Genomic DNA, 14,466 nt, shown 5'->3' with positions numbered 1-14,466 from the left:
TTTATCAACCCAAGGTGACCTTAAAGACGTTTGTTTGATAGCATCTAGGCTTGTATGGTTGTGCTTACATGTACTAATATTAGGTTTGTCCTTAGGAGCTGATGTCATTTGTCACTTAGGTATTATGACTGGCAGGTGATGGAAAATTTATGTTGAAATGGTTGCATGTGTCACAATAAGCCTGTTGACTTCACTACTTTAATCTTCAAGTTCAAGTCCAAGGAAACTTTCTGACATGAATTGAATGTCCCCTCTGAATGCTGGCATTTCTGGCAGCATAAAGCATTGCAAGGAAGCCAATGGTCTGTTTTTATAGACTGGAGTAAGGTAGAGCAGTTACTTGCTTGGAAGGGCTTTGTCTTGAACGAGCCTTTAGATTTTAGAGGTCTAACATAATGTAGCATATCTAAAAACCCATTAAGTAATCAATGTCTCTATGATGTATTAATTAGGTCTTTACAGGATCAACATTACATTAATTGACTGTTAAACACAGAAATACTTGTTACAATGTTTGTTACACTGGGGTGAAAGAAAACCCAGTCGTTCTATGCTGTTTCAATTAATAAACTAAGCTCAATGGTATAAATCTTTCTGACAATCACTTAAACTATGAAATATTTCAGAGCTTAATCACAGAACTTGGAAAATTGTTTTCAAATGGATTAATTGAAGTGGCAGCCATGTAATGTATGTGTCAACAACATCTTCACATGAATCATTTGTATTGTGTATGTTTGATGGAAGTATTTGCATATATTTGGAAAGACACATATCATAACCATTCCCATAACGTTCAAGAATAAATGTGTTATGCATTCCAGACTTACAATGAATTTATCAGACCTCACTATTCAAAAAGTATGTAGGTCTGTATGTGAATCTAGAGGATGTTACCTCTGATTGTTGGCACCTACTATCACTCTTCTTATGGTGTTCTTCTCACATTCACAGAACAATACAAGACCTTGGAAATTGTTGTCAGTGCCAGCCCTGAAGCTGTTGTGCTAGATGTCATGTGCCTAGCTGTAATTCATATACCTACAAAAATATTATTAAGTTGTCTAAAATTAATTTTACTGGGCCTCACAATGACAAAAAAAGTCTTAAGACAATCTGCTACTTAAGACGATCAGCTACTTAAATGACCATTTTCCTTGAAACAATCATTTCACCATAAAAGATCTTTTCTGATTTTAACACAAATGACCTCCTAAAAGAGCTGCAGGGGCCCCCTGAATATCCAGGGATTAGTTTGTCTTCTAAGAATACTTCTGGTTCATCCTATAGGCATGGAATATTCTGGGAAATGAATGGCACATGTTGCCAGTGCCTTCACACCAGTGGAAAAGACATTGTGGATAACCATACTGGTAAATCTGATACAAGGCTGTCTTGCTAAGACACGTCCATGCTGCCAAGACATAGAGTTTGCCATACCAAAGAGGCTTCCAGCATGAGAATGGCTTCAGCTGCTCCTTTGGTTTGCCAGTCTTTCCCATTATATCACATGATGATGCATTTTAACCTTCTATCCTACTTGAGCATCTTGGGCCAGTGCAGATGAGCATTTCTAAGGCCTTATATCATTCTCTGAATCTGAGAAAGGGACAATAAGGTCATCAGCCTTTCAGGAAGGCACAATTCTTGCTTTTTTCATTGTCTATCCCTTTTTTTAACATAAACCAAATATGTTCGTTCCTTAGTACGTAGAGCCGGGAGCCTCACTCACAAGGTGGAATGACAGGATGTAATAGCACCACGGTTACGCAGCACCTACTTGCAGAGGTTCAGATCCCTACATATGGAGTCATTCTGAGTACAACGCCTTCCACTTCACACTACTTTAATGCTAAGTATGAAATAGCTGCCTGTGTGTTTCTGTAAATAAAGAGTGTTTAGTCTCAGCAAGTGGATTCAAACAGAATTGATATTATTGATATTTCATACTACACCATTATGAATTATATCTCATAAAATTTGCAATGTAGCAGTATTTGATGTATATCTAATTTGTACCCTCTTCTGGCACAGAGTTATGTGAGTGCAATGTGGAAGCTGGCAGGCAAGCCCATACTGTAGCAGCCTTCAAGCTTAAACCGGGCAACAACTGTGGTGGCTGCAATGTCTCAGTCACTCTGTTCACACTCGTATTGCTCTGATAACCCCTCTACCTTATAGTATACCTTGCATTGTGTGCTTGCATGACAAATGTCAACCATGCTGGTCTAATAGCGGTCTACAAATGAAGATGGATGAAAATGAATGGAGGTTCTATTAAATCTGTTTAGGGTGTAACTATCGGAAATATTTCAACTGTAACTTGTATGTCCATTTCCGGAGAAAAAACAGTTTGTATGTTTTCATGGATCATACTGCGCTTCAGAACAAAAAAAAAATGGTAAACAAGGGGAAAAAAATAGAATGGCAGAACCACATTTGTTTCAATAAAGCTTAACATTAATGGTGTGTAATGCCACAAACAGAAAAGTTGTTTTTTTTTCAAAAATCAAACAGGCGCCTGAAAATCACAATACTGCTGATCACACCGAAAGGATAGCCCTTCTCAACCAGAGGAACATTTGCCCATTGCTGAACTTCAATCTATGCCAGATAACACTCTTTTGATATTTTTCTTTAACTGTGTTTGGCATGCACATGCATTATCAGTACTGCTCAATATCCCCGTATGGATAATTTCCCAATCCCCATCCTTCTTGGTCAGATATACAGGACCACAACATCTTCCTGGATAACATCTACCCAGACTTTTAATAACTGCAGAGCTAGCACTTCAAGTGACAATCCACTAAAAAAGTTTAACAGCACATTTCTGTGAGACTGTTCAATTTACTGCTGTTAACGTCACCTAAGCAAATGCATTTCCACCAGTCCCATAACTGATAATCTAGCCAAATGCCTCCCTGACTCAAACCTCATCATTTCATTTGCTAGCTGAAACCACTGGATAAGTGCATGTGGCCAAATGTGTGCAATAATCTTACTTTATATGATGAAAGTGAAATACATGATTTGACCAAAATGCTGGGAGAACCAGAAAAACTGGCTTTGCTAGCTCTGCTGAATGTCAATGTGGATTTTTAGCGCTCAGTGACATGGACAGAAGGTCCCAGAAGCCTGGCTTCATTTATTATTCTGAATATATAAATGGGACTCCAGTGCTATTTGTGAGATTCTTGATGAAGGACGGTCATTATCCATCGACAATTTAAAAGACTGGACAACAGACACAGAAGACTCGTGTTACACCATAGTCTGGTCATTTTTTTCAAAGGTAAGCTAATACATACCATAAATATTGTACTGTTACTGTGATATAAGTTCACTGCTATATAAGGGGAAATGGACTGTGTATGAGCAACAATAATCATGGTGCCAAGCAACAGCTTTAAACAGTGTGTTTGAACATTTAAGCAAATGACACAGGAATCTTAGGCATTCAGTGTTCTTGACTTGGAAAATTTTGTTGGCTGCTGCTGCTTTTTAAAATCGAAATTCAACACTTAAGCTCTCACGCACTGTTCCTCAATACCACACTCAATATCACTGAATTAAAAACATAACCGTGAGCATTGTTTTAATTTACATGGACAACTGTGATGAGTGATAACCACACTGCAGGTATTTCAATTTAAAAAACTGAACCAATCACACAATGTCACACATGGTCTGCAAGAAAAAAATAATGAAGCCATCCAGTGCTGGAACCTTATCTAGGAGCAGTAAAATTGGGTAGAACCCACTGCATATATGTGTTCCTGTGACGGAGTGGAGTATGTGCTTTGACTGCCATACCAACGAGCCAGGCTCTTTGGCATCGTGGTCAAAGTCACATGTTTGGTACCCCGTAGATCCAGGTTCGAAGCTGGGTCGGGCGACTGCTCTTGCCCTTCGCTACAGTTCCAAAAGTTTGCCCAAATTCAGAAATAAAATGTAATTTTTTACATTGCAAATTTTCAAATGTGTACTTAACATATATATGTTATACAAATATACACTGAAGGTAGCTGGTCTCAGGTCAGGCTAAGAAACAGAGACGAGGCATTGCCGTAATTTCGTATGCTTTTTTATTGACTCTTAGGGCACTCTTGAATTTGGTATCAGTATGCAGGGAAGGCACTCACAATGAGATGTTTTTTCTGTCCATAGGAGAAGATCATATTATTTGATTTTAAGGCATTTCATACGGAAAGATGTCCTAGATTCTGGGAAAAAAAATATGAAGAATAATATGACATTACTCAAGCACATTATTCAGGGTCAATACTAGGTAGTGTTGTGCAGTTTGCGAATGAGCAAATCTTTGAATCTTTTCAGTGTGCTGTATGTACCGGTTCACTATTTGAAAAGATTTGCTCATTTGACTCACCAGTCAGGCAGCCTCCCCAATATGGTTTGAATGACAACTACATGGCCCTATAAAAGTATAAAAAAGAAAAGCTGTCTGTGAGTGGAGGAAAAGATACATTGGGGTGGGTTGCTGTCCAGACAGGGCATCAAGTAGTAGAGTGATTGAACGGAAATGCCCCTAATCATTGTATGAATCAGTACACTGTACAGTTATTCTTTTTCAGCGCGTGCAGTTCTTCCATTCATCCAGTTGTTTCAGTGTGTGACCATTTGAGTGTACTGCTGTTCACTAAGTCACAGCTGATTCATTCAGTTCTCCCTGTTTGCGCCGTTTTTCTATACTATAAATCTCATTCAGTTCTTTCAGTACTTCTCCTTCAGTGAATCTCGTTCAGTTTATTCGGAGTGTTTAAAAGGTTATTCCATCCGCAGTCATGCTGTGCAGTTTAATACATAGCCTACAAAGTTTCTCTATTGTGAAAAAATCTTATAAGCCTATTTGAGATTACAGCATGCAATTAAACATGTCTCAACTGTAATTTTTCAGTGTTTCACGTGCATTGTTTCACATGCATTGGAAAAATGCAGTTTATCAATATATTTATTCATGGAGTCATCACTCTTTTGTTAATAACTACTGTCATTCAGCACCTTCACTGTTGTAGCTACATATTTGGTAGAATTAAGGGAGAAAGGACATTTGATGATATTGTATTGTTTTTAATGGTTTCATTTTTTATGTCTGCATAAATGGCATGTCATATTCACTGTGGCCTAATGACACTACTTGCCATCCAGGTTCAAGTAACCTTCAGTGAAATGACTGAGTGTCGTCAAGTTGCCACCGTATGACCAGAGAAGGAAACAGAACTGAACAAGATGCAGTGAATGAGATGTACTAAAATAACTGACCGAACTGGAAAAGAACAAATCGGTGACCGTCACAGTCATATCATCACACTTTTTGACAGAACTGGAGCAGTGTTATTAAAACCGTGGGTGAAGTGCTTGTGGGTCGTGGTGTGTAATGTATAACACAGACAAATTTACATTCAGAATGATTTTTTTATTATGTAAATGATGTTAAAGCTATTAAACAACAAAGAATGATGTAAAAAGAGTAAAAATGCCCATCACTAATACTACTATACTTTTTATTGTTGATATTTCTAATGTATCTAGTTTACTTAATTTTTCAGGTTTCTTTTCCTCAAAACTTATAAATAAAAGATGTGAGTCCCCTTTTTTTACTGTCTTCAAGAGAGTACACATTTTGAATGTACAGTAAATAAAAATGTATGATTTGGAATCAGTTTCCTGAGTGCAATTCTTTTTCTTTTGTGGGCTGGGACATATTGAATATATGTATGTATTTTCACCACAATATATTTGTAAACCATTTCCACAGTGGGTTGCTCCTGATCCACTCCATAGGCTGAGGGTGAGTGTCCAGTGTGATTTTTTTTTTAATTGTCATTATCGATTACAGCCATTATATATACACAGAGTTACAAAGTTATATACTATGAAAAGCCCTTACTCATACAAGCAGGGCCAGCCCAAGCCTTTATAGGGCCCTAAGCAGAATTTGATTTGGGGGCCCCCCAAGACCTCGGCGCTGCCAATATTATTGACTATTGTCAATGCTTGATCATTCGCACGCCTGCTGTAAATCTAACACACCCATTATCAATTTTATTAGTTGTAGCTGTGTTGCTTACATCATACCAATGTCAGCCTGACATTTTAAGTGCTTTTGGGGGCCCTCTGGTGGCCATGGGGGCCCTAAGCAGGTGCTTATTTTACTTATGCCTCAGGCTGGCCCTGCATACAAGCATGAGGTATAATTTTAATGCTCATATTTCACTATATTTTATAGCAATTAAATTATATAACCTACACAGTCTTGTGAATTCATTTTTTTATACATTCTGACTAATAACAGAATAATATGATGCATATGCAGTATACATATATAAGGAAGCTTTGTAGATTAAAGAGTGTGTCACAGTGACTAGATGCTCAGTTGTATTGGTCTAATAGGCTTTAAATGTCATTTGAAGGACCAGCAGGAGAAAGATATGATGATAACAGGTGTGAATGTGATCGTGTATAGCTAATTTATGGACAAATAGAGAGCTTTACTGACCTCTCCAGTCCAGTGAAAGCATAAACATCAAATGTCTTGGAAATATGTACTGGTGTCATGATGTAATGTGTTCAAGATGTAGTGAAAAATTCTGTTTTACAAGATATCCCAAGGGACTTCCAACAGGGTTGTCTTTCCATTCTTTTCATATAGATTTAGCAATCTAACTCAGCCCATATGAAGGGGAGTGATGAGGTCTGAGGACATCTACAGATGACTATCCCCAATCATTTCCTGATTCATCACTGCTGGCTGAACATGAGTGTCACTAGTGATGATGTAAACCTCACTTTTCCTGAGCAAGCTCCATCGATACTGTGCTGTGTTATGCGGAGGTTGAAGCTGAGCTTTCACCAGGCGAATGCAATTGACGTCAACACAAAGAAATCCCCCGGAGCCTAACTGCTGTATATTGTCTCTGTGCCAAGATATAAAGGTCACCAATCAATGCAACAGTCCTTCCCTGTGCACACCCAAAGCCCCTTAGTTCCTGAACGTTTGTCTGAGGAAAAGTCTGCCTCTTCCAAATAATTTCCATCATGTATTACACAGCCAATAACCTACAGACCTACAAGGTCGACAGATAATACCTTAACAAAGATTTCCTTCAGTTCCTTACGTCCATGTACCTGCAGAATTTTGCAGGTGTTTATGAGTACATTGGTGTGAGTTCAATTCCCTTTTCTCTGCCTGTTTACACGTGATGACCTGTCCGCAGAATTTATTTTTATGCCAAACTGATTCTTGCCATGAAAATCTCGAGAAGATGGATTGTGCACCAAATAAAAAGAACCACAAAACACTACTGAACACTTCAGTCAAAATGACAGAATGTGATTGTATATCTTACATGTAAGCTATACAGCATATGGAGAAAGCATACATGATGCAATGATTTTTACTAGTTTTTTGTAGGCTTTTTTGCTGTTATGTTACTTCTGTTATTTCTTATGTTATTTCTGCTTTTCTCAGTAATTAGTATTTCCTGTGGCAGTCTTATTCAATGTCAGATTAATAAGATATGTCATACAGGAAGAGACCACATAATGCAGATGTCAAACTGGATGCTCATTTTAGCCAGTCACATTCCTGTGAGCTTCTGTGGCTTGTTTTTAAGGAGAATCTTATCTTACATCTGAAAAAAGAATCTGAATGAAGAATACCAGGGATTACCTCAGTGAGGCATGTGTCTCCTCTGGCTAAAGATTGAAATACATCTCAGAGAGAGAGGAAGTGAAGAACAAAGCAGGTGGCATATTTACGGGTTAGACCATTAGGGAATTTGAAATGGCACCGACACCTGTTCCTCCACTAAAGGCCCCGACATCACTGGAGAACACAGTATAGTGTTTTACAGAACAATGCATTTTTTTGTTGCGGTAGACAAACGCTTTTACCTAAAAAATGCAGTTATACATTTTCAAGCATACTGTGGTGATAATTAGTTTTTCACTATAGCAAGGAGAAATGTGTCACTAAGCAAGACTCTTCTTTTAACTTGGGAAGAGGTTAATTATACAGGGCCAGCTGAAACATCAGATTAATCATAGAACAAGTCTGAGGAAAGCTGATGAAGTTTAATTATTAGATGTCAATGATTTTTTTTTCTCTTTTTTGCCAGAAGAGATTCCAAACTATGAAATTACTCAGAGTAATTTTTTGTTTGTTTGTTAATGCAAGCCTTCACTTTTCAGATGTCAAGAGACATCAAGGAGACACCAGAATCAGTCTCCAACAATGGCACTGGATCACATTGCATCCATTTTTAACGTAATCTTTTCTGTAACAGATGTTAAAATCTCATGGCTTATGCGTTAATGTCATTTCAAGTTCAACATTTCTAAATAAAGCTCTGACAAGCATGGCTGTCTAGTGCAATGACATTCACTACTATTACTATTATACAACTAGTTTTAGGGATTGGGAAACAAATATCCAGGTATTGTCACAACATTTTTACTGTTTAATTTTCAAGGAAGTATTTAGGATTGAATAAACTGTTGATCTTGAATTACAGAGAGCAGAAACCCGAAACATTCATTTTTCATGGCATTGATTGCATTTTTATTTATAATTACACTTAGTCATTTAGCAGATACTGTTATCCAGAGCAATTTACAAAAGTCAATAGCAAAGGGTTAGGCTAAGAACAGAGACAATTCTCAAGTCTCACAATCAGATAGTCATTTCATTGTCATTACATTACACTATTATCATGTAGCAGATGCTTTTATCCAGAGCAAGATACATAGGTTACAATTTTATGCACACATACAGCTGGATATTAACTGAGGCAATTGTGTGTTAAGAATCTTGGCCAAGGATACAACAGCAGTCCCCAGCAGGGAATAAAAAAAAACAACCTTTTTGTTATGAGCCTTTTTCCTCACCATGATGTCACTGCTGCCACCCATATTCTGCTAACATATCTGTTACATATCAGTCACATTCTGTTAAGTGCCACAGTAAATCTTTGCTGGTAAATCTGGTAAATCTTTTCTTATCAGAAGAATGTCTAGGCTGTGAACTTGAAACGGGACAATCCTTCACAAGATAACAAAGGCAGCCATTTACTTTGTGCAACTGTGCTTCCTTGTGTGTGACACAGGACTAGTAGTGTAGGGATCTTACATTTACTTGCTTTGGCCACAGCATTGTACAAATTCACCAAACGGGTAAAAGAATAATCTAAAACCCATTTTATGATTCCTTTTTACTGTATACTTGTCACTGTGGTCTGCATGGCTCATTAAGATACTTGAATATCCCACCTCAGTATGAAGGTAAGATATGGGTCATTCTTGAACCACATGGTAAAAGTGTTTGATTTTCTTAACAAATCAATGTCTTCTCCGAGATGTTGTTCCAAAGCACTTGAGTTTGGGCTGGGGGGCCAGGGGCTGTTTTGATTCACTAAAAGTCTAGTTAAGTCATTAACCACATGCTTTTAGCACATGGAGAGGTAGCTAACAGAAAAAGCCCTGGTTATGGTGTTTAGAGTAATTAAATTGGACTTAAGACATAAATGGCTGTAAATTGAACAAAAAGGCAAACTGTTCAAAGAAATGTCTGTACATGTGGTGCCATCTAGTGAGCAACTACTTAAATAACAATATAACAATGTGCCAAAGGTGGTCTGAAGTTTTCAAGGCAGCATTTCCCAAACCTCTCCTGGAGGACCCCTTGTCTTGCATGGTTTAGATCGCTCCCTGCTCTAACACAGCTGATTCAAATGATCAACTCGTTATGAACTCCTGAAGCTGCTTAATAACAAACTGATCATTTAAATCAGCTAGTTTGGAGCAGGGAGAGATCTAAAACATGCAGGACAAGGGGTCCTCCAGGACAGGTTTGGGAAATGCTGTTTTAAGGGGAAAGCAAATCAGACTGCCAAAGACTGTATTTCCATTATCATTATTATTCCATTATCATTTCATTCTCAAAGTGTGCAACTGATTACTTTACTGCATGGAAATGAAAAGCAATGCTAAAGCCATTTCAATTGATCCAAATTCTTGATTTATTACCGCACAACACACATTTCACAGTATTACTTGTACAAGTCAGTATGCATTCCCTTATTCTTTGCAATTTCAAAGAAAAGTAAAAACATTAAAAGCAACAGAAATGTCAATTATTAACTTGCAATTTCATATTTTTTTAATCAAAAGCATTAACTTGTCAGCAACCTGTGAATACATCAATTGTACGTAGTAATCACTGAAACATCCCATTTGTATCAATTCCATTTCACTAATTTGAACTTTATTGAGTCTCTTAGGTCTCTTAAAGTAGTTAGGTGTCCTATATTTACATATAATTGGCCATAGCCCCTTCTGCAGTTATGTCACAGTTACAATGTAGTACTGTACCATCTGTAGTACAGTACTATCTCACCCAAGAGTGGTCATTACATTCAGCGTACATTAGAACTTACAATCCTTTGGAAAAAATGAAAAACACATTTCCACAACACAACAAAGCAAGTCCAGTAGTGACAATCAAATGTCCAGAGGCACTTCATTACATCCCACATTGCACAGTACTGACCAGAGAGTAGTTACAAGAATGAACATATTCATCTATATTCAACACAAAATGACTACATTTAAATGTGGTCATTCCATTACAAATATACACATGTTCAAGTATAGCTATGGGATATTGCACCTTGAAGGAGGGATGACATTTCTGCACATTTTTAAAACTACCCAGTTAATCAAATGGCAGAATTTAGCATCCTAACACATATATTTATTTTAACATTAAATAAATATTTTCATTATACAGGTTCAGCTTTATATATTACTTTCATAACTGATAAAAACAACAATTTTAATGTTATTCATCAAATATTTTTTAGTTATATATTTATGCCAACCAAGATTCATGAGGAGAATAAAACAGGATAAAATCAAAAATCCTACTGTAAAGTTAATGGTGGGAAATTATTACATACCACTAGTAAAAAGCTATTTTTTGACATCAAGTAAAAGGAACCCAAAACTACACTTTCAGATTCAGAACAAATGCACACATAAAAGTGTTTCTACTTTCTCAAAATTCAGATGATTTCCTAAAGGTTTTACCACTCAGTTCACACAGAACTGATTTCTGCGTGCCATTGCCTTACTGCCATTATATAATACTTTATAACTGTTAATACAACCACTAGGCTTTGTCCTCTCCTTAATAACCTCATGGATACATGAGAATTCTGTCTGTGACCCTGCCATTCCCTTTCAATGCCATCCTGTCCTCATATACATATACAGTGCCAAACGCCTCGCTGTCTGGTGGGGTCTCAATCACCCCCTCCAGGGTGAGATGGTGAACTCCAGAGGCATCTCTGTAGTAGCCCCCATCATGGTCATGCCCAGCCATGAAACACACCACACTCTTGTGAGCACGTATTATAGAGAGCGCTTTTTCATAGTTCCAAGCAAGACAAATTGGATCTGTGGAGTTCGGATGGATGGGCAGGTGACCTGCGAATAAACACACATTTTTAATGAGGGAAGACAGGCTGGCTGTGACGCAGTTAATGTTATTGATTTAGTGCAGGACATCAAGAAGTTTTGGGTAATTTACTTACTCACAATGATGACTTTTTCAAGTTTCTCATCTGCAAGGGTTAGTACCCCCTCAAGCCAGTCAAGTTGGTCCTGGCTGAATCCTCCATTGAACTTCACAAACCTTTGTTCCAATCCTATGGATACTGTTTTGATTTAATGTAAAGCAATATGTTCTTAAACACAATTCTTACAAATACATTATTAAACACATAGTTAATATTCAGGTATACTGCAAATGTTGCTAAATGTTTTATGTCGGTTAAGTACCGAATGCAACGTTTAACAAAACGGTAAAATAAAGAGGAGCCATGCTTGCAGCATTACCTGGAGGGTGATTAAGATCGTCGTTGTTGTTGTGTGCCTGCATGATTTCCAGAGACTGGTAATACCTTTCACTAGGTTCTTTTCGCCCAATAAGACTCAAATCGTAGGCATCAAGCACGACAAATCTGAAGCGTGGAGCAGGACTAAAATGATAGGCGTAGCTCTCCTCAGCGCTTTCTCCGGTTGGGACAACGTCGTCAGTCATGCCACCATCCGTGGCTTTGCTGTTCAGAGCCGAGCTCATTAGATCGTCTCTGCTGAAGTTATAAAATTCATGGTTGCCCCACACATGGTGTACTTCAATTTCACCTTTGTCCAGCTCATTCACAACCGTTTCGAGGGCTTTTTCGGACGCGTCATACTTCTTGTTGAACCCATCAATGATATCTCCTAACTGCAGGATGAAGCTAGGTGGAACTGCCTCTGTTCTCCACTTCTCATTTGCTCTACGTAGTAATTTCAGACTATTTCGGTAGTATCGTTTTCTCGTGCGTTTAAAGTTAAAGCCATCATCAATATCAGCATACTGGATATCAGCAATGATTCCAAATGTAAACAGAGGCTGTATACTGTCATCCATTTTTCTTGTCCTCGTCAATCTGCTTGTCAACTTCCCACCTTTTGCCCACCATCTACAAAAAATGTTGGGTATTAGTCAGGTTAATCAAATTGCTAACAGAGTATGGAGATAAAGGTTAGTTCGTTGTGGAGTATGGACGATAGCTTTGTTTGGAGAGTCAGTTAACGTTAGCTTGATTACATTTAGATACATTTGATTACACGGTACTTCTTGTTGTCAGGAAAATCCTGTTCAGTCTGCATTCGGAGTTTTGCATTTTCACTTACCCGATGAGTCGCCCTTCAGAAACGCAGCTGTTACGAAAAGAATGTTTAAACTTCAACATCAAAACACCAACACTTCCGACAACATGCACACTACTAGCGACCCTGACGCCAATATGGGACGTCATGACGCAGACGGTCACCTGATGTGCAACTCTGCTGTCCTCATTCAGAACTCTATCGCCATCTATCTAGACGGTGTGAATTGTCTTATATTGATGCTCTTCAAGACATCAGGGTGGGAGCAGAAGCCCCCATTAGGGTGGCGGTAATGACCAAATGACAAATACTTTGGAGGGTGGAGGCTAGAATCTTACATGGTTTCAGGGAAATGACAGGAAATATAAAATTGTAATAACAAGATCGAGAGTAGGTCATTCAAGGTTGGATGCATCATTGCCCCACATAGGGAAAAATACTACTGTATTTGTGATGCGCGCATGGATCCTGAAATTATACAGCATGTTCTGTATGTGAGAGTGAGATGTACATTGATCAGTGAAAAGAACTTCAAAAGAATGTTTCCTCACTTAGGGTTAAATCGCAGGGTAGATTTTATGTGTGTTGTTGTAGTGTACACACGGTAGTATGGAAATTTACAATGGGTGTTGCTATTCTGCACGGAGGGTGAGGGGTAGGATTTCTTGTGAAAAACTGTACAAAAACACATATAACACAAACCACTTAAGCACACATTATCATTCAGCGCAACATACACTAAATATATCATATGAACATGTACAGCCTAACAAATACCTAGAAATGGAACCTTAACATTAATTATCAAAGTTCACATAATATCTTAGTAATAATCCAAAGTACATAGTAGTCTTCCTGAAACTGAGGGGGCAGTTTCACCCGTAACTAGGTTCAGGCTAATTTGCTGTCACAGTGGGGTGTCGGTCAGGACACAGGAGTCAGGCTCCAGGTTCAGTTGTTTATTGGGGATTTGGGAATGGGTGGATGCAGGTGTGTGTGTTGTATGTGTATGGTTTCTTTGGCACAGACGCACACAACAACAGCACAATGCTTGGTCCCCAAGGGCTTGGTCTCCCCAGTTCTTCACCTCCCAGGTATTGTTGCGATACTGAGGTGGGGCAGGTCACCACCACTTTTATATTGTCCCGTATCCTTGGCCCTATTGAGGCCCTGATTGGTGGCCGAAGGATATGAGCAGGTCAGAGGGTAAATGGTGACCTGGGGGCCGTCCTTGGGGGTGCGCCTGTGCCTCGAGTTACCTGTGGGGGTCCTGCTGATAAGGGGAGCAGCAGGACCAGTTTGGCCAGGTTTCAACTGAGTTGTAAACAAGTGCCTGTGAGAGGTGGGGGTTGTGCGTAAACACAGACAAAGACAGAAACAGAAATGTGGCCCTTTTCTACACTTCCATAATAGCATCATTGCCTTCCATCATACCAATGTACTCATACTACCTAACAATGATATGCAAGGACAATACTACATCATCAGGTTCAGAGTTTAAAGTGATCAGATAATGTGTAGTACATGTCCAAGTGCATGAAGTAAGGTCTAACAAGGTGGTTTTCAGCGGGCATCGAAACATGGAGATTGATTCTACAGTTCCAGTGCTTGTAAATATTTCATTTCACCACTGGAGGGCCAGAGAGGAGAAGAGGAGAGTTTGGCTGTAGAGGGCATACTCAGGGAGGCTTAAGGCCAGCTGAACAGCAACAATCTGAAATGGAA

General features: G+C 38.6%; 1 protein-coding gene across 3 annotated transcripts; it reads right to left on the bottom strand.

Moving 5' to 3' along the window:
* Positions 1-10,966: 10,966 nt before the first annotated feature.
* adprm (ADP-ribose/CDP-alcohol diphosphatase, manganese-dependent) lies at positions 10,967-12,864 on the bottom strand. Of its 3 annotated transcripts, none has more exons than XM_036526275.1 (4): positions 12,766-12,864; positions 11,920-12,551; positions 11,616-11,738; positions 10,967-11,508 (listed from the first exon to the last, which is right to left on the bottom strand). In XM_036526275.1, the coding sequence occupies exons 1-4, from the start codon at positions 12,822-12,824 to the stop codon at positions 11,219-11,221; spliced, it is 1,104 nt and encodes a 367-aa protein (XP_036382168.1). In that variant the 5' UTR covers positions 12,825-12,864; the 3' UTR covers positions 10,967-11,218. The 3 variants fall into 3 exon arrangements, with proteins under 3 accessions (XP_036382168.1, XP_036382176.1, XP_036382184.1); XM_036526283.1 differs by having other exon boundaries at positions 11,616-11,729; XM_036526291.1 differs by having other exon boundaries at positions 11,367-11,508; positions 11,620-11,738.
* Positions 12,865-14,466: the final 1,602 nt, after the last annotated feature.

The sequence above is a fragment of the Megalops cyprinoides genome, chromosome 1, assembly GCF_013368585.1.
Source record: "Megalops cyprinoides isolate fMegCyp1 chromosome 1, fMegCyp1.pri, whole genome shotgun sequence".
Taxonomy (NCBI): Eukaryota; Metazoa; Chordata; class Actinopteri; order Elopiformes; family Megalopidae; genus Megalops; species Megalops cyprinoides.
The sequence above is the reverse complement of the archived record's forward strand: the minus strand, read 5'-3'. Positions and strand labels throughout refer to the sequence as shown.